This window comes from Molossus molossus, unplaced genomic scaffold, assembly GCF_014108415.1.
Source record: "Molossus molossus isolate mMolMol1 unplaced genomic scaffold, mMolMol1.p scaffold_m16_p_7, whole genome shotgun sequence".
Lineage (NCBI taxonomy): Eukaryota > Metazoa > Chordata > Mammalia > Chiroptera > Molossidae > Molossus > Molossus molossus.
The window spans coordinates 101543062-101561597 of record NW_023425401.1 but is presented as its reverse complement, the minus strand read 5'-3'; the positions used below and the strand labels follow the sequence as shown (position 1 = coordinate 101561597).

The window sequence follows — 18536 nt, the reverse complement described above, 5'->3', positions numbered from 1 at the left end:
ATCTCTCTCTCCCTCTCCCTTCCTCTCTCTCTAAAATCAATAAAAGAAAAAAAAACACACCTTAAAAACAGAACAAGGATTCTTGCTGTGGGTTATCTGAGATGGCAAGACCCTGGAGCCCCCCGAATGCCCCTCAGTCCGTTCTGGTTCACAGACTGGTACAGCCGAGAGCAGACTGTGATGCTGTCAGGATGAGGCTGTCTGATTAGAAAGATGTTAGGCCACTCCGGTGAGTAAAACAGTACACTGCAAAATAATATGCGAGGTAGAATCTCATTTCTGTAAACACAGTCAGAGTACAAGGCACAGGATGGCGCGTCTTTGTCCATCATAGAAAATCTTTAGCAACAGTCATGCTCCACAGTTCACAGTGAGCTGGAGGAGATGGGAGAACCAGGGGCTTTGATTTTCTACTTCACCAGTTTGTATGTTGGTCGGTGGGTTTTCCACCAATAAAACGATGAAAGCATCATATAGATTTAAGTCAAAGAAAGTGCTCCATCGTTCACTTAGGCACAGGTCAGGGCTTCTATGGGTGGCTGTGTTTTTCTGACGCAGCAGGAAGTTAACAGAACCTGGGAGGAGGGGAGAGGGGAGGGGAGACGAACTTTGGGGAATCTTGTCTTCAAAGTCTCCAGCCTGCATTTTGCATCCCTTAGCCTGGCCTCTTCATATCGGGTACCCTTTTTTCTTAGGAATCCCCCACCCCATTTAAGTGGTTAGCGCTGTCTTACCATGTTCCCTTATCTTACTCATCAGCAATGTGCATATTCTTCATATTTTTACTATCACTAATCATAACCATAGAAGCGTTTACACATTACCTTGGACTTGACTGAGTATATCCCTGGCACATCCCTTCTTTGAAAAGCTCTTTCATGTTATGAGTGACAAAATAGTTACTCTTTTCAGAAGTTCGAAGAATTACACAGCAAGAGGAGAGCATCAGAAATGCCGATATAATATTCTAATTTCGAAGTGCGTTACTCGTAGCATCTTCTCAGTTTATTGGCTTCTGGGTTTCTGGTGCATGAAGAACCTTGCCACACCCATTAACGCTCAGTCCCATCCTTTGAGATTGTTGTTATTTCACACGTGGTTGCTTTTTTGCCTTCTATCGGAATAGAAGAGTCTCCGGGGCAGGACCCTGTGCCCCCCGCCCCCCAGGCCTGGTGATGCCTGAGCCCGTGTGAGGTAGGCAGTAAATAATTCCACAAAGAAAAAGGCGGCACAGGTGCGTTCGAGGAAGGCTGTGTTGGATTTGCTCACAACTCCGAGCCGTTTGGGGCAGGACACTTGCTTGGATCGTGAGACCTTTGCCGTTCTGCTTCTCAGGTTTGTGGCCGTGGAGGTGTCTGCTGAGCCACCACAGAGCTCACAGCTAAGCCCGGGCGGCAAGAACCTTGAGCCTCAGGAGGCAGGGCCTCAGCCACCTGCCAGCCCGCTCGGCGGGAGTAGCCGAGAGAATGGCCAAGGTCAGCCCAGTTGGCTGCCTCTTTCCACCCGGGCCCCGCTCATCCTACTTTCCAAAGGCTTCCTCAAGGGACAGCTTACCCCGGCTTCCGTCCTGCTGCTTGGTCCCCACCCGGCGGCCGCAGCGGCCCCACTGCTGGCTCTGTCCCGTGGGGCGAAGGCAGGGCATGCTGGCATGGTGCCACCCTCTCCTCGCTCAGCCAGCCTGGGACCCAGACATCCTCTGGCATCTTGGCTAGCGTGTCTGGAACGCCTCGGTGTGGGGTGCAGTTGTGGTTCCTGAGGCTTGTGTGTGGCTTTGCTGGAGCGGGGCGAGGGCGATGACAGGAGGGGGCGCCCAGCACATCCACAGCGTTGGGTTTTCGCAGGGCAGGATGTAGCTGGCATCCTCACCGCTCCTCCTGGCCGAGACAGGCTGCTGCAGGGCCAGGGAGCCCTGTACGAGTCTGCCCTCCCCTCCCGGCGGGGCCAGAAAGGGCTGCTCTCCAGGGCCCGTGTCTGCAGAGGGGCATCAGTGCAGACGGCGTCCTTTTATCTGCACTGCATCACGGAGGCTATCTGAACAGTGCCTATTTAGGACGGAAACACTGCTGCCTTATGGTTATATCCAAGAAACCTACGCACCCTGATAGATGTAGGTGTCTAATCCGCCCATCGGCTAGAGCTTAGAAAAATATTTACCTTTTAACATCTGTGCTGCGTTTTCCACTGCGCAAAAACACATCTGCTTGATGGAATGTCTACAGAGTTTAGATAGGTTTAAAGCAAGTTTTCTTAGTAACCGTAGAGTTCTGTCTGAACACAGGCAGACCTGGATTTGTGGTTGGGAGGTTTTTCTCAGATCAACTCATTGTTTGAAACAAATAGCTCTCCAGTTTATAAAAGGAAAAGCTCCAGGCAATCCCAGTAATTGGATCTTTAATAACCCCTCACCTCTTAGGAAGCCACTCGGGTGCCACGGTTTTTAGAATTGCAGCCCGACTCCAGAGCCAGTGGGCTTCAGGCTGAGTGGGCTGGGGGCCGAGGGTGCGCGTGACCCCGTGCTCATCGGGAAGCCCTTTACAGCAGCACTGAGGGTTGAAAACGAGGCCTTGCTCACTCTCCTCCCCCAGGCTCCAGCCTCACTCCGGAGAAGCATGGCCCTGGGTGAGTGTTCGTCTCTTCAGGCTGCAGTCTGGCCAGGGATACCAGTTAGATCATTCTTCCTCCACCTTCAGGGGCATCGGGTTGAGTTCACGGTGGTGTGGGCTGAGGCGCTGTGAGCTTGGACAGCCCTCCCCCACCTTCTGGACCCAGACACCTTTGCTGCCCAGTCTCCAGAGGACGAAGCTGGGCAGGGCAAGGCTGCTGCCACCCGAGCCTGCTCCGGGCACCCAGTCACGCCCTGCCCCTTGGTCTCGTTCTCAGCCAAGTTGTCACAATGGGACCTCATGCCCTCTCCTGACCAATCCTCTGAGTCACCCAGGCTTTGGGAAACCCTTTCAGAGCTACCCTGTGTCCAAATCAATTCAGGATAAGACATTTCAGCCTTGTTTTTTCTTTTAAGCAACTTTCTTGAATGCAAGGGGGCCCTTAGAGCGTAGCATTATGTATGCACCAGAACATCCAATATTGAAATTGTTTTTTCTTAATACTAAAATTCCTACTTCCACGCTTCGCCAAGTTCAACAACAAATGTTTACTTAATTCCTACTTCGTGCCCACATGGTGCAAGTCAGCAAAGAGGAGAGACATCTCTTGGTCTCAGTTGGTGCAGGAAGGGGACCCAACTACAAATGTTGTAGGAACATCCTTCGAGCTGAAAGGGAATGTGTTGGTAACCTTTGCCCAAATCCTCTCTAATCGTGACGCCGCTCTTGCTGTAAAAAACCCCATCCTTGCTGTTTCCAATGCAAAGAATATGCTGATGAAATGTACATGTGAACACATTTACCTAGAGAATTCTTTTGGGGTCACTATGGCCTGTGCAGGTGGTGATGCTTGACACAGGCCGTGCGGTTGGGGGGCAGCTTTATTCTGCTGGCCTCAGAGTGTGGACAGGTGGCTCTGGGCCTCTCCCCACCGTGCCTCCCGTCTGCCCTCACTTTCTCTCTCTGGTTTGCTCCTTCTCAACCTCCCTCCTTTCTTTCTGCTGTTCCAGAAAGCTCTAGGTAGAGACTAGTACAGGAGGGCGTGGTGTGGTGGGCGGGGTTGGGAGGGAAGAGAGAGAGAAGAGACAGCAAGAGATGCCAAATTAGGCTCCATTCCATTTCGGAGCTGTGTCCTATTAAACACGTTACCTCTTCGGCTGCTTGCTGGTCCCGCAAGGCGATCCCATTCCTAATGAGATTGTTAAAAAAGCCGTTCAGTTCATCTCGGTTCTTATTGGGCAAAATCCGGGCCAGTGGGACCATTATGGATGGAAATGATACTTGAAAGAGAAAAACAAAAATGCCATTGAAAAGGAGGTGAGAAGAAACCCAGGCTGTGAGGTGCCCGTTGCCAGGAAGCAGACCCTGGCCTTGAATTAGAGTCACTTGAGGCCCGTCTTCCCATGAACTGCCCCTTCGAGGAGGGTTGTATCTCATTCCACCTCTGGACTCCTCACCGCTCCTTGCACACCGATAGACACTTCGACAATCGAATCCCCACTTCCATCTGGCCCTCAAGAAGTCAATCTCATGCTTATAAATTAATTTTCCAGCTCCTAGAAATGAGGGCCCGAGCTCTTTGTCTTTGATCAAGAGAGAACAGATTGCAGGCTATGTCTCATGTCTTAGCAAGTGGGAGAGACCGATGTGCCTCTCCACTTCCTGGTCATTTGCATTCCCCCCACTGGATGTCCCCAGAGCTTCCACCTGAATCGCCCCGAGAGCTGCTGTTACAGCTGCTGACAAGGATGCCGGCCCCACCTCCTGTAGGCGCCTCCCTGCTGTGCCACGTGCCGCCAGGTCCTTGGGGCAGAACCACCTGGTCAGGGACACACCGCCTCCTGGGTGGTGACAGGGAGCTCGGCCCAGTGGGCCTACTGTGCACAGGCATTGTGTGGAAGCCGGGCTGGGGAGGACGGTTCTGGACTCACAAGTTCTCAGAATACTCTGCCCATTTTCAAGAGCCAGAGCCCGAACCAGCGTGACCCGGCAGGGAGGTCAGCCCGGAGTGGCGGAGAGCAGAGTGGCAGGGACAACAGAACCGCCACCCTGAGGTTAGTGGCTGAGTGGCCACCTCAGCTGGAGCAGCTCCCTGGGGAGGGGCAAAGGAGGAGGCTGCTTGACCCCCTTTGCGACTCCTCCAGTTTCAGTGTGGAGCGGATGGAGGTGACAGCGGCGGCCACGGACAGTGACAGGAACGGAAATGAAACCGACCGAGGAATGAATGGAATTTACCAGCCCGGCAAATGGTTAGAAATGATGGCGATAATTAGTAACAATAAAAACAGCTCTTCAGTGCTTTCGTAAAAGCAAGAAGATACCGGAATTGGCCAGAGGGTGAAAACTCACTTCTAAAAGTAAAGAAAACGAACTGGTACCCATAGCATTAGGTGACCTGCGTGTCACCCGTCACATAGGATGTCCACTTCACTGTGCACAGGGCCTCAATCAGAGAAGTCTGCAAAGAATTTCGCTGGCAGGGGGAAATATGCCTCCCTTGGCTCCGGCTTCCTAAGCCTCGGTTTTCCCACCTGTAAAATGGGGGTGAGAAACCCTTTCTCATAGGGTCAATACGAGCACTGACTAAGGCCATGTGTGCCAAACACTCAGCAGAGGGCTCAGCTGCTGATCTCCCGAAGAGGGTGGTGAGAGAGGCCAGGGCCACCTGCGTTGGTAAGAAGTGGCCCCCGGCTGGTGACAGGGAGAGACTGGGTGGCTCTGGGTAGACAAGGTCTCTGCAGGGCAGACTCTGCAGGGTGACTCCCAGAGCCCCCGAGTGCCCTTCCCCAGCGGCAGAGGCTGGGTCCCGAGAGCCTGGCACCGCCCACGTGTCCAGGGCCAGCCCATCTGGCAGCAGCCCGGCGGCACCGCCCTGGGCCGGAGCTGTACGTACAGAGTAGCCCCAGGAGAAGTCTGGGGGTGGAGCAGGCAAAGAAACGCCTGCAGTGCTGCACGAAGGGGTGCTCGGGTGCGTTCCGGGAGTCCACCTGGGTGCCAAAGGCGACACTGGCCACCACGTCTGTGCTGTAGCAACTGTAGCACCTACGGGAGAGGGAGCCATTTGAATGTCAAAAGCACTCTGCCACTGGCCCACCCACCAAACACCCGAACAAGCTCCACTTGGTCCATCTGCTCAAAAGAGGAGTGGCCTGCAGGTCGGAGGGAGGGGGCGGGAGAAAGTGGCTGGGGGTGGCCCCTCTGAGCAGTGACAGCGACATACCAGAGGGGACATAACACATAACCAGGAGCTGATCTGAACACAGATGGGGCCGGGGGACAGCGTCATGCAACTTGCAGGCTGCGGCAGCTGTCGTCAGCAGGCCCAGTCCAACACTGAAATGCACGCTGTAAAATTTCCTCCCACGACAGAGGGAGAACCGTGGACCGAAAGCCTATGTGCGTCACCCCAAAGCTGCTCAGAGGCAGAATCTAATGAACTGATACAGGGCCAATTATGATGGATGCACCTACAACCTGATGGTCTGGTTGTGTTGGCTTTGTCTCCTCTCCCTCCTCATGGGTTTCCAGTTTGCATTAGAGCAACAAACAGAGAACGGGGCCCTGCACTCGCAAAGAAATACAAGACAAACTTTGGGACCAGCTTCATGAACATATTATATTATTACAGAAAACACACGTGATTTAGAAACAGACGGAGTGTCTGGCGGGAGCTCCAGAAACACAAACTTCTTGGGCTTTAGGAAACCTACCACCCCAAACGGCCGTTTTACACTAGAATAATTTTTTTTTTTTTTTTTTTTGCTATCTCATAGGACTAGTCGGTTTATTTTTTAAAGGGCTCACAACTGGGTATTCATGGACTATTTTCGTGGTTTGATGTAGGCACCCACTCAGTTCCTCTTCCTCAGAAATTCTAAAACCAGTTGCTTATCATGAGGAAGAAATGCCCTCTTCAGATGACTTCTTTTAGTTTGACTGCTTTTCCTGAAAACGTCCCTACCATTGATTACATGTCTCTCTGCCCCTATTGGAAAAAACAACAATTTGACGACTGAATGTGATTTCATCTGATCCCAATGGTGGAAAATTTAAGGGTTTTCAGGGTTGTTGACTCTGCCTTTATAGCTGAGTAAACAATTTCTCTTTGGCCAACTCATGCATCTCATGACCAGAAAGAATGTGTACAAGAGAATCGTGTCAACAGTATGGTACAATGTAAATGACGGTGATGATTAGGTTATTATTTTATTAGCAAGGATGATAAGAACGAGTCGGCTTCTGGCTTGTCTGCCACCCCCACCTGACCCCTAATCTGTCATAAGTGAGCATAGAGCATCTGGGACAACAGCCAGATCATCCGTCGTCTAAATTTGGTGGCCACTGTAACTCATGGCTTCCAGCCTGAGACGTGCCACAATTTTTCCAGTAGAAATGCATGGACTTTCCCAGGCCCCTGTCCTTTCTTCCCTGGGCGTATCCTGCCCACTCCTAAGTCTGCAGAAGTCAGAGGGCGAATCTACCCACAAACCACTGCCCCTCCGGCCTCCCTCAACAGGCCACACCTCCCTGGGCTGGGTTCACATTCGCTTCACATTTTACACAGGTTTCATTTCTACTTATTAGTCCACCCAGGCTTTTATGAGCTTCTAGCATTTCCATAGTTTGCCAGTCCCGAGGTAATTGTCCAGTAATTATGTACAGTTACAAGAAGCAGCAATTCAAAAATGTGATTTGTCCTCTGTAATGTAGCCCTTACCTCTGGATGTCGAAAGCGTCCCCAGATTCCGCATAGCGTTTTAAATGAGCCAGGAGAAGGTCGCAGGCTTGGCTGATTAGGGGCGTCATCTGATAGCAGATAACAAAGGTGTAATTAGGACACCATGCGGGGAGCATACTTAAATTAGCTGCAGATAAAGAGGTTATGTGAGGGGCCTCCTAGAAGAAGGACATTGTTTTGAAGGTAACTTTAATGCAGCTAAGATTTAGGAGGAAGGGCTAAAATTTACAAATATTATAAAATACGATCTCTATACACACCTATTTTAGCTTAAGCAATCTGTTTTTTGGGAAGCAAAAAGAAGAGAGGATTTAGAGTAAATACGTGAAATAATTATGAAAATGATCATTAATTACTCAGATATAAATGATGGTCTGTACATGGTTTCCTGACATTTGGTTAGCATTAGAGAGTAAACAGACCGCAATCCATATGCAGTGTCTCTGGAATTAGCTCAAATCCATGTTTACTTGATTTCAATTGTACTTTAGATCTTCTACTAAAACATGGAATCTTAGTAGCCAAAGGAATCTAAGGTTGCCCCTTTCAATACTTTTTATTTAATATAAGTCATTCTTTTTTGTTTGTTAGTCCTCACCCGAGGATATTTTTTCCATTGATTTTTAGAGTGAGTGAAAGGGAAGAGGGGGAATGAGAGAGAGAGAGAGAGGAAGAGAGAGAGAGAGAGAGATTGATGTGAGAGGGACACATTGATTGGTTGCCTCTTGCACACATTGATTGGTTGCCTCTTGCATCAAGCCTGCAACCCAGGTACGTGCCCTTGACCAGGAATTGAACCTGTGACCCTTCGGCGCACTGGCTGATGCTCTAACCACTGACCCATGCCAGCTAGCACCAAAGTCATTCTCAGAGCATTTCTGATAGATGGTTATTCATTTCTGCTTAAATTGCTTAAACCTTCAAATATATGGGATCCCTTGACTTCAAGAGGCCTTGTATGTCCACACAGGCCAATTGCTGAATTTCTTTTTTTAATAGTATTTTTATTATGGAAAATTTCTACCAGAGAGAGAGAGAGAGAGAGAGAGAGAGAGAGAGAGAGAGAAATCTCAAACATCCATGTAACTAATTATCCAGCTTCAACAAATTTAGATCTCACTTTGGCTGCCCACCACTTTAACCCCAACAGGCTGGCTTGAGTGGGTGGAATTCTTTGTGGAGCCTGATGGGCACCCACGTGGCTGTTCATTCTCTCCTGTGTGTTTGAAAGCCAAATTGGAACCATTGAGGAAATCATTTTATCCAGCGTGCACAGGGAAAGCAACATGCTCTAATACACTGTTCTGAGCATTTGTTTTGGAAAACATATTTTGAAATGTTATCTATGTTTAGATTTTACCTTTTTGACACAAGACTATACGTTCCTCAGAGTATGGGAGATGTTTGTCCATTTTTGTGTCCTCGGCACCTAGAACAGTGCCTGGCACATATTAATTATTTGTTGAATGAATGGATGGATGGATTTAATTCATTACATAAGACCTATTCTTTGCTCCTAAAGTCTTGAGGCATTGGGAAAAGTCCTAAAATATTATAGTAGTGTCTACTTGTTAGAAGTTGTGTTGTTGTATTGAGGCATCTGACTTCTTCTCCTCTCCTGCCCTCCCCTCCCCTGCCTGCCCCCCTCCTTCCTTCCGCTCCCCTCTCTGCATCAGTCCTGAAAGGCTGCTCCATGAATGGAACACAGCAATCCCATAAATTGTAAATAGACCATTTCCTTGCATGTCAATCACAAAGCCAGGTTATGTTGACTCTTTTAGGAGACACATAACAGTTAAATATTGAGGTTCAGGTCAACGAAAACCACAAGGTCTTTTTCTGTGAATCATCACCATGTATAATTGGTTTTTTGACCCTTTAGGGCTCATTCATTTGAAAGGCTTTGCTTTCACATTGCACAGATCGGTGTAAAAAGTTGTGCTACCATGTGTTGTGAGTGGAACAATCTCTTAACTACCCGAAAACATTGAGGTGATTGGAGAAGTCTGGTAGATGGGACAGACAGGGTGGCTGTTGGCCGCGGCTGGAGGGACACATGGCTTTGTGGGACCCATCTCTCCCACAGTTCTTCCAAGCCAGCTCCACGTGGTCTGGGGTGTAAGGTGTGTCCCCAGGGGCCTCGCGGCTTGCTGTGTGAGAAGCAAAGAGGGCATTCCTGTTTGTGCAAGTGAGTCAACTATGGCCTTAGCTTGGGGCTGCATGGCGTCCCAGGGTCGGGACAGTGGCCTGGACAGCAACTGTGGGCAGCTGAGCAGACTCACACGCATACCCAGTGGAGAGATGGCGGGGCATCTGAGGCCCTCCCCTGTTGCCAAGACTCAGAGAGAGTCTCTGGGCAGGGAAATCCTGAAAAAAAAAAAAAAAAAAAAAGGATTTTCTTCTTATGAAGCCATAAGGGCTTAGAGCACTGGGTTGTTTGTTCTTCGCATGAGTGGGCTGAGGGGTGTACTCATTCAGCTCTTATCTCCTGCGATGTGGCTACTTCTTTGTTCCATCTAAAGTTTGGTAAGTGTGCCTTCTACGCTTTCATTCGGTCTGGCGGCATGTAGACAGGATCAAATGCAGAGCCCAAGGCCCTTCACTAGAAGCTACTTTAGGTAGCCAGTGATCACTGTTTCGGCCAGCTGTGCATGAACTGAAGTAAATGTTCAACCAGGCAGCACCTTATCAGTGAGTGAAGGGGGGAGACTCTGTCAAATGATTTGCTGGAACAGAAATGTACTCGACCCATCTCCCTATCCTGAAGCCCACCCTAAAAAGAAGGAGGATGACCATCCTGATCTGCTCGGGATGATTCTGAACAGACTCTTCACGACTACTGAATTCTTGTCTAAATTCTCACAAAGTATCCGTTTAATAATCCATCAGCACCAAAGTGTGTATGATGGGTCTTACTCTCAAGAAATCTCAGACCACCTTAAAGTTTGGAGGACTCGGTGCTATTTAAGCTGAATTTCTATGACTGGCTTCACTGGCTATGGTCCTTCTGTTATTTTAATAAACTTAGTGGTACAAGTGAACTTTGCTTCAATAAAATCCCATGTACAAAAATATCTTTCAGCCCGGCTGGTGTGGCTCAGTGGTTGAGCACTGACCCGTGCACCAAGAGGTCACCGGTTCAGTTCCTGGTCAGGGCACATGCCCAGGTTGTGGGCCAGATCCCCAGTGGGGGGCATGCAGGAGGCGGCCAGTCCATGTTCTCTCTCATCCATGTTTCTATCTCTCTCTCTCCCTTCCCCTCCCTCTAAAATCAATAAAGAAAAAAAAAATGAAACAAATAAACAAAACAAAACAAACAAAAAAACCCCACAAAAATATCTTTCAGATTTAGTTTAGAGGAATAGTAACATGGTATAAAGAAAACTACTGTTTAAAAGGAAGTCTCTGTAGATGTCAAGCTTGAAGCTTCCTTAATGTACCAAAACGGGATGCAACATAAAATTGATTTACATAGAACTCTTCAGAAGCATGCTGGGCGTATAGAGAGGGCTCCACCCATACTGAATCTAAGCATATGTCTGGGCAGTGCAAAGTGGGGTGGACCACATGCCCATCATTGGGTCCTCCACGTACTGGGGACTAGAATTCTTTGTTGCTGACTGGCATGATTGTAATTTTCTACCACACTCTGCCTGCTGTCTGTCGAACTGAATGGATAATGACATTTTTAGTTGGGTTAATGTGATATGAGATGGGGCATGAATTATGAAAAAGTGTTTTAAAAAGCAATGCAGGGAAAATGTTATAAGACAGGAGAGCAGGATCTGTATGTTGGCCAATAGCCATCATCTCAGGATTTCTTCCTTGAGTCCTACACAAGCAGTCACAGAATATTTACTCTTACATGAGTTGCATACAAACAAAAGCTCTCTTTGATGGGCTTGCAATCATCTTTATACAATCCACAAACCCCACAGTATTCCCTTCGATTTGCAGACAAGCAGGTATAGGTGGGTTATACAAACACATGCACAGATGAACACACAGTGTTATCATCCCACAAATCATAATAAAAGACTCATTTGTTATGTTTCGTCTTTGTAGCATAATGAGTGATTTCTATTTTGGTTTTCTCAGATTTTTCATAATGCGCATATGTTACACATACAATCAGATAAAATATGATTGCTATTAGGTTTTCAAAGCATGATTTCTTCTTGGGGGTACAGTCCAGCAGCCAAGCCTGGGGAGAAAGGCTCCCTTTGCTTCTGTTACCTCTCACATTGGTTATCTTTATTATAGATGACACCGAGTGTACGGCTGGTCAGCTATTTGGTAACTAGCAGTAACCATCAAGGGTAAAGTACCATCCTCAGCCTGGGAAGGAAATTCTCCAAGAAAGGAAGTCCTTGCAGTTTATCATATAATTAAAGTGGCCAAGATAAAAACAAAATGGATGGAATCTTTACTGACTTTGGGGAATTCTAAGTCAAGGTGCAGAGGGCCATAGAGTTAATTTAAGAAGCTGGAGAAAACTTGCTGAGTGGGCAAAAGAAATACCTTCTGGGATAATGCCACAGAAGGGCTAGCAATTCTCCTGCTCAAAGGCTTTCTTCTCTCCTTTTAGGAAACCTCCAGAGTTTTAACATTGGAGTTTCTTCCTTAAGGCTAAGACTTTGACTTTGTTAAATACACTTGGCCCCTGGAATTGCAAACCCCCAAAGCCACTGACAATTATTAGGTTTCTTTTCTTTTTTTTATCCTCACTCGAGGACATTTTTTGCATTTATCTCTTCAGATAGAGCAGGAAAAAGAGAGGGAGGAAGAGAGAGAGAGAGAAACATCAGTGTGAGAAAGACACATCGAGTGGTTGCCACCCACACGACCCCCAATCGGGTCCAGGACAAACTGCAACCGAGGTATGTGCCCTTAGCAGGAACTGAACCCGGGACTCTCTGGTCTGTGGGCCGATACTCTAACCACCGAGCCAAACCGGCCAGGACATTAGGTTTCTTCTCCTTGGCACTTCTTAGTTGTGTTTGACCTAACCTCACCGAATCTATTTCTTCATCTGCAAAATGGGAATAATAATAGCTCCCTTGAAGAGCTATGACAAAGATTAGAAACAAAAGATGCAAATGACATTATTCTCTCTTCCCTTCTTCCTCACAGACAACACCCACTGGGTCCATGTGTTCTTGCCTCACCATGCTCATCACTTCCTTTCTCAAATCTGTCTCTCTATCTTTATTTCCCACTCTAATTCAGGCTCTGCCACCTGCCACCTGGAATATGGTTGTTATCCTGCATCTTGAGAACAATGACTCTATCTTGAGCATATTTGTAGTTGTAGTACCTTGCACAGTGCCTAGCACATGGGCATACTAAAAAAAATTTTTTTCAAAGGAGACTTCTGGCCTCCTTGCCTCCTGTGTTTTCATTTTCTAAACCATCCTGTGTGCAGTCACCAGATTGGCCTTCTAAAAATACTAGTTATCTGAGTAATGTTTTGCTGAACCCTTTGGAGATCCCCATTGACTGAAGGACATAGAACAAGCTTCTGATCCTATCTTTTTTTTTGGGGGGGGGGGGTACATACCACTAGCCACTAGGGCCTAGCAGGAACTGAACCTGGGACTCTGTGGTCCGCAGGCCGACGCTCCAACTGCTGAGCCAAACTGGCCAGGGCTGATCCTATTTTCCAAAGCCCATTAAGTACTGAATCCTGCCAATAAATGAGTGAGGAAACTTAGAGGTCCATCTTCCCCACGCTGAGCCTTCCTATGAGACCACAGCCCAAGCTTCAGTTGACTACACAGAGACCCTGAGACAGAGGCTCCCAGCTAAGCCATGCCCAGATTCCTGACCCTCAGAAATGAGAAACTAATAAAGATTTGTTGCTTTTTGCTGCTAAATTTGTAAATAATTTGTTACCCAGCAATAGCTAACCAATCTTCTCTCAGTGTCACCATCCTGAGGCAACACTTGCTTGTTGTCATGTGTAATTGAAGTTCCTGGTATTTGTTCTATCAGGAACGAGTACAGTGCAACACAGCCAGTTGATTCTCTAGAAATAGGAACGTGATGACTGATTGCCTGAATGTTCCCTGAGGGCCTTGCCATAGAAAGTATTCAAGAAACACTGACATATTGAGGTGCTCTCAGCATGAATGGAGTGCAGTTTCCTGGGAGCTTGCCCTAAATGAAGACTTGAGACCTGTGATGGTTCTACCTCTTACTCCGTTGCTTATCTCTTGCTGCCTTTAGGATTCTCTCTTTGTCTTTAATTTTTGGCCTTTTAATTATTATGTGTCTTGGTGTGGGCCTTTTTGTGTTCTTCTTACTTGGGGCTCTCTGTGCTTCTTGAACTTGTATACCTTTTTCCTTCACAAGCTAGGGAAGTTTTCTGTCACTATTTCTTCAAATATATTCTCTAACCCTTGCTCATTTTCTTCTTCTTATGGCACTCTTATGATGCGGATGTTGTTACATTTTATATTGTCCCACAGTTCTCTTAGGCTGTCTTCCTGTTTTTAAATTGTTTTTTCTTTTTGGTTCTCTGAGTGGGTGATTTTTTCTACACACTAATTCTTCTAATTTACTGATCTGGTCTTCAGCTTCCTCTGCTCTGCTGGTTATTCCTTCCAATGTGTTCCTTTGTTTCACCATTTTGGCTATCTCAGTGGGTTTTGGAGCCTTCCAAATTTTCCCTGTGGGTGTTGGTATTCTGTTGGTTGTGGCTCCCTCTATTGGGTTTGGTTGAGTGTGGGAGGACTCATGTTAAACACCATTGCCAAGTCTTACTTTCCTGGAGAGGGCTTTGTAAGCCAAGGAAAGTTTCAGTTATCCTCTAGCTTTTTGCCTGGAGGCTATTAGACTCAGTTACTTGATGAACCTTCTACCTCTTACTTTGGGCAAGTCATTTAAACCTCTCTGAACTTGGCTCCTCGCCCCTCAAATATTGGGCTAATTGCAATGTGCTATAATGTCCCTTTCCATGGACATTCTGGGATTCCTGGAGGTCACTAAACACCAGATTGAGACAGTTGCTTGAGGACCATGGGAAGAGCAGGCAACTTCTTAGTTCAGGGCAGTAAATGGTCAGATTGTCTACTTGCTCCAACACATGACATCCTAAAAAAGCCCCCCCCCCCCCCCCCGTTTTTTGTATCTGTTTGATTTCAGAATTACATAAAGACCTAAAAAGCAGACTCTGGTAATTTTTATGCTCAAATAATTTAGTAAAAGTGAGAATTAGGACACTAGATCCTCTGACTCCTGGCTTACTGCCTTTTCCTCCAAAATCAGGATGCACAATTCTTTTGCTCCTTGGTTAATTAGTCTATGTTATAATTTCACTCAATCCAGTTCTGATACCATGAACTTGAAAAACAAACAAACACCATCAAGCCTTTGGAGCCTCAGGAAGGTTGGAGAAAGGAGGCAGTCTGAGTGCTAGGGGAGATACATTTCCTGAGTGGGGAGGGCAGAGAGGGTCTCTTCTGTGTTACTTTATACTTCAACTGAAATGACCCACACATTGACAGTGTGGAGGCTGGGTGACTCGTTTGTCACCTATGAAGAAAGATTCAGAATAGAGCCTAAGGAGAGGCCACCAACCTGAAATCAAAACTTGGCCCCCGGGAGTCACCCCCTGGGGGCCACTGCAAAGTGGAGACAGCAGAGGTATGATGCACCCCTCTCCGTATCTGCTACAGAAGGGTCGGTGGCACATCTGGTGTCTTGAAGGCTAAATTCTAAATTGGAACCACTTTTCCTCAGTCCCAACTTTCAAGCATTTAATAGCTCCTGGCTCTTTAGTGAAGTTTGCCCCAAGTACCCCCACCCCCTCCCAGCCGAGAACTGTGACCTCTACGTGCCTCCACCTATTTTTCCCACTTGCTCTCACTAAGCTCTTGCGTGTACTCCATGTTCCAGCCAATGTATACTCCATATTCCCCAAACACACCCTGTACTTTTTTGTCCAGATGACTTTGTTCCTGCAGCTCATTCCACTTGTAACACACCTTCTCCTGCTGTCAAAACTCAGCAAAATCTCCAGAGCTCAGTTCCAATGCTACCCCCACCCCCAAGTGGTTTCTGATGCTTGAGAGTGTGGGCTACCACCACCTTTAGTTACTTGGAAATAATGTAGGGCTAGATGCACCTTGTTGCCTTTCTAGGTTATAACAGGAACTCATAAATATTGGTTGAATTTTAGGAATTTAATGTTTCATTCTATTTGGCACTCAGACCCGTGGGCAAGGCTGTTTTGAAATGGATGTCAGGGGGCTATTTTCTGAATAAATAAAGGTCAGCTAATAGAGATGGGAAATGGTATTGAACCATATTGTTGATTTAAAAAAATAGAAAAACGAATGCCCGAAAGTGGTCTAAACTGGTGGCTAACAAATGTAAAATTAATATCAGTTAACAAAACTTACTACCTCCTTCTGCCACTCAGATATTAAAAACATCCAGGACTTATTCTTATGCAAAATTTCCTGCTGATCTATATCAGTTCTAGCCATCCAGGTGAATAATCAAGTGTCATTTCTAATAAGTCAGTGGCTCCTGTCAGGAGTTTGACCAATTAGAACTCACCCCGACGAGGAGGTGGCTGCTGGCGTTGCCAGGCAACAGCCAAGCTGGGAGGCACATTGAGATGCTCTTAGATTTAACCAGCGGCAAGTCAGAGTGACATTATAATTCTGGCAAAGGAGACCCAAATTATACCCCAGGATGGGGTGCCCATGATGAGGAGTGTGTTTTCTTTTAAATGCAAATGGAAAAGGAACATTTTAACCAGAATTTAAACAGTCCATCATTATATCGATTTTAATTAGGAGATTAGGTGTCAGTGGAATACAACTGTGTTGTAGGATAATGGTCTCTTGCTGCTAGAAAAATACCCAGACATTCTGGAAAACGGGCAACTGGTCAGGCAGGGACCATGTATTTTTGGATTCTGAAGTATTTATCGCCACAGCCACACTTGGTTATAATGACTTTCATTTTTATTGTCTGGAAGGATTAAGAAGTAAAAGCAAATATTAAAAATAGACTCCTGGAGGCCGATACAGCCAAGAGAGAGCCGCTTGTCCTAACGGCACTGGAAGGCTGGGTTCTGTCTTAGAAGCCCTTGTGCGTGATCGCCTGTGAGTTTACGGTGAAAATTTAAAGGCTGAACTGAACTGTGATGATGACGGTAATTCTGCAAAGACTTTTGCACTGAAATGGTTGTAGCTATGCATTTACTCATAAGCTGGCTAAATCAACTTAAATTTTTAAAAATTGTAGTCATGCTAGAGTCATACGTCTTCTCTAAGGCAAGAGAGGCCTAGAGGGAATAATAACCACATCTGCCTCTGCCTTTAAGACTCATACATTATTGACTGTGCCTTCCTGACAGGAAACATCTGGATGAAAGTAAAAAATTAGGCATCGAGCTGGGTTCTCAGTGACTGTGAGAGACACCAGCCTTCCCTGTTGGTCTGACTTTTCTTTAACTGAGTCCCCAAGCACATGTATATGATTGGCTCATTTCCTCCTGAGTGACACGCACACACAGCCTTAGGCTCTCACGTATGAAGTTACCAGTTCTCTTATATCTGCTCAGTGGGTCCCGACCAGCTTGATTATCTGGGTAAATAAGAAAATGCCCATCACTTCTATTGAGCTTTGGGGGCCGAGAATATACCAGCCCCACATCCGGTCGGGTCCCTGGTCCATCCAACCTGGAGCTTGGTCTCTGCTCAAGAGGCACTTGGCAATGAAGTTGCCCATGAAACCTACCTCCAAAGACATAGTACCCAATTACTCATTTCTCTCAATAGCCGACTGTGACATTAACTACCTGTGGTTTCACATACTGCAAACCATTTGAGCCCGGAATAAACAAAGGTACAAAGATTTCCCTACTGAAGGTCTCTCCCGAGCCTTTAATCTATCTGTTAAGGTACTTGGTGATTCTGTAAGAAGATGGTTGGCAATATTTTACTGAATTGTATGACCATGGGCCCTTTCGGCCTTCAGCGATTTCAAATCCTTTTCCTTGGTAGTAATTCCTAGCTGGAAGTTCATCATCACATACGTCCAGCCTAAATGCTTTTCTCCTCAATGTATGATTTTATTCTTGCTTACACAGAAGGTTTAGCTGCCACTTTTGTGCTGACATACACGACCTTAGGACAGTCTTAGCAACTTATTCCAATTGATTTAATATTTTTCAACTCAGAAGAGCTTAGAGGAATATACAAATGTATAGATTTCCTGGTGTTCTTCCTCTTGCAGATGAGTGAGAAAATGTAAAAATAAAACGAGTGCTAACCTGGGTCCCCAGGGAATCACCCTATTATATATTTCCCTCGGAGAAAAATTAAATTAGCCCCAGTTTTGTTTCCCAAAGTTAAATCTATTTACTTCCTGGCCCATAATAAAGTTTTACACAATCCCAGGGTTACTCATTAATAGCCTGTGGTAAAGAATCTAGAAAAAGACTCTAAAAATCTAAGTATATCTACCAGTTTCCCCTTTTAAAAATAATTAATCCTTTAGGGGACCAGGGGAAAACTCTGGCAGGTTAATCCGGCACAATTTTCCCTAATAAAACAATCAGTTGTTTCGCCAGCACTGCTTAGCCACCCTTTACTATAAGTCTCAATAACTCGTCTGTCACGGGGCTGTGATTAAAATGCTCTTTTCTTCCAGAAGCAGGTACGAATCAATCAGATTTTCACTGGTCCCCTATCTCTCTCTATCATCCCTGATACAACTTAAGCCCCAAACCAATGATATTTTAAATAAAAATATAGGTCCATGATATAATGCTAATTTTATTTTATTTTTCAAATATGTTTTTTATTGATTTTTTTTTTTTTTTTTTTTTTTTAGAGAGAGAGGGGAAGGGAGAGACAGAAACATCGATGTGAGAGAGAAACATTGTTCAGCTGCCTCCTGCATGCCCCCTGCTGGGGATCCAGTCGGGACCTCTCAGTCCATGGGACCATGCTTAATCCACTGAGCCACACTGGCCAGGCTGTAATGCTGATTTTTTTTTTTTTTTATCCTCACCCAAGGACATTTCTTCTATTTTTTTGTTCAGATAGAGTAGGAGGGAGAGAGAACAAGAGAAAGAGAGAGAGAAACATCGAGGTGAAAGGGACACATCGAGTGGCTGCCACCCACACTACCCAACCAGGACCGGGGACAAACTGCAACCGAGGTACGTGCCC

The 18536-nt window shown here is 46.4% G+C and overlaps 1 protein-coding gene across 2 annotated transcripts in view; it reads right to left on the bottom strand.

Moving 5' to 3' along the window:
- Positions 1–18536, bottom strand: part of TBXAS1 (thromboxane A synthase 1) — a 150263-nt gene that overhangs the window by 40116 nt on the left and 91611 nt on the right. For both annotated transcript variants that reach the window (XM_036246612.1, XM_036246611.1), the window contains exons 6-8: positions 7321–7409; positions 5497–5645; positions 3753–3883 (exon numbers count right to left, since the gene is read on the bottom strand). In XM_036246612.1, coding sequence (XP_036102505.1) covers positions 3753–3883; positions 5497–5645; positions 7321–7409 — 369 coding nt within the window. The remainder of the gene's footprint in view (positions 1–3752; positions 3884–5496; positions 5646–7320; positions 7410–18536) is intronic.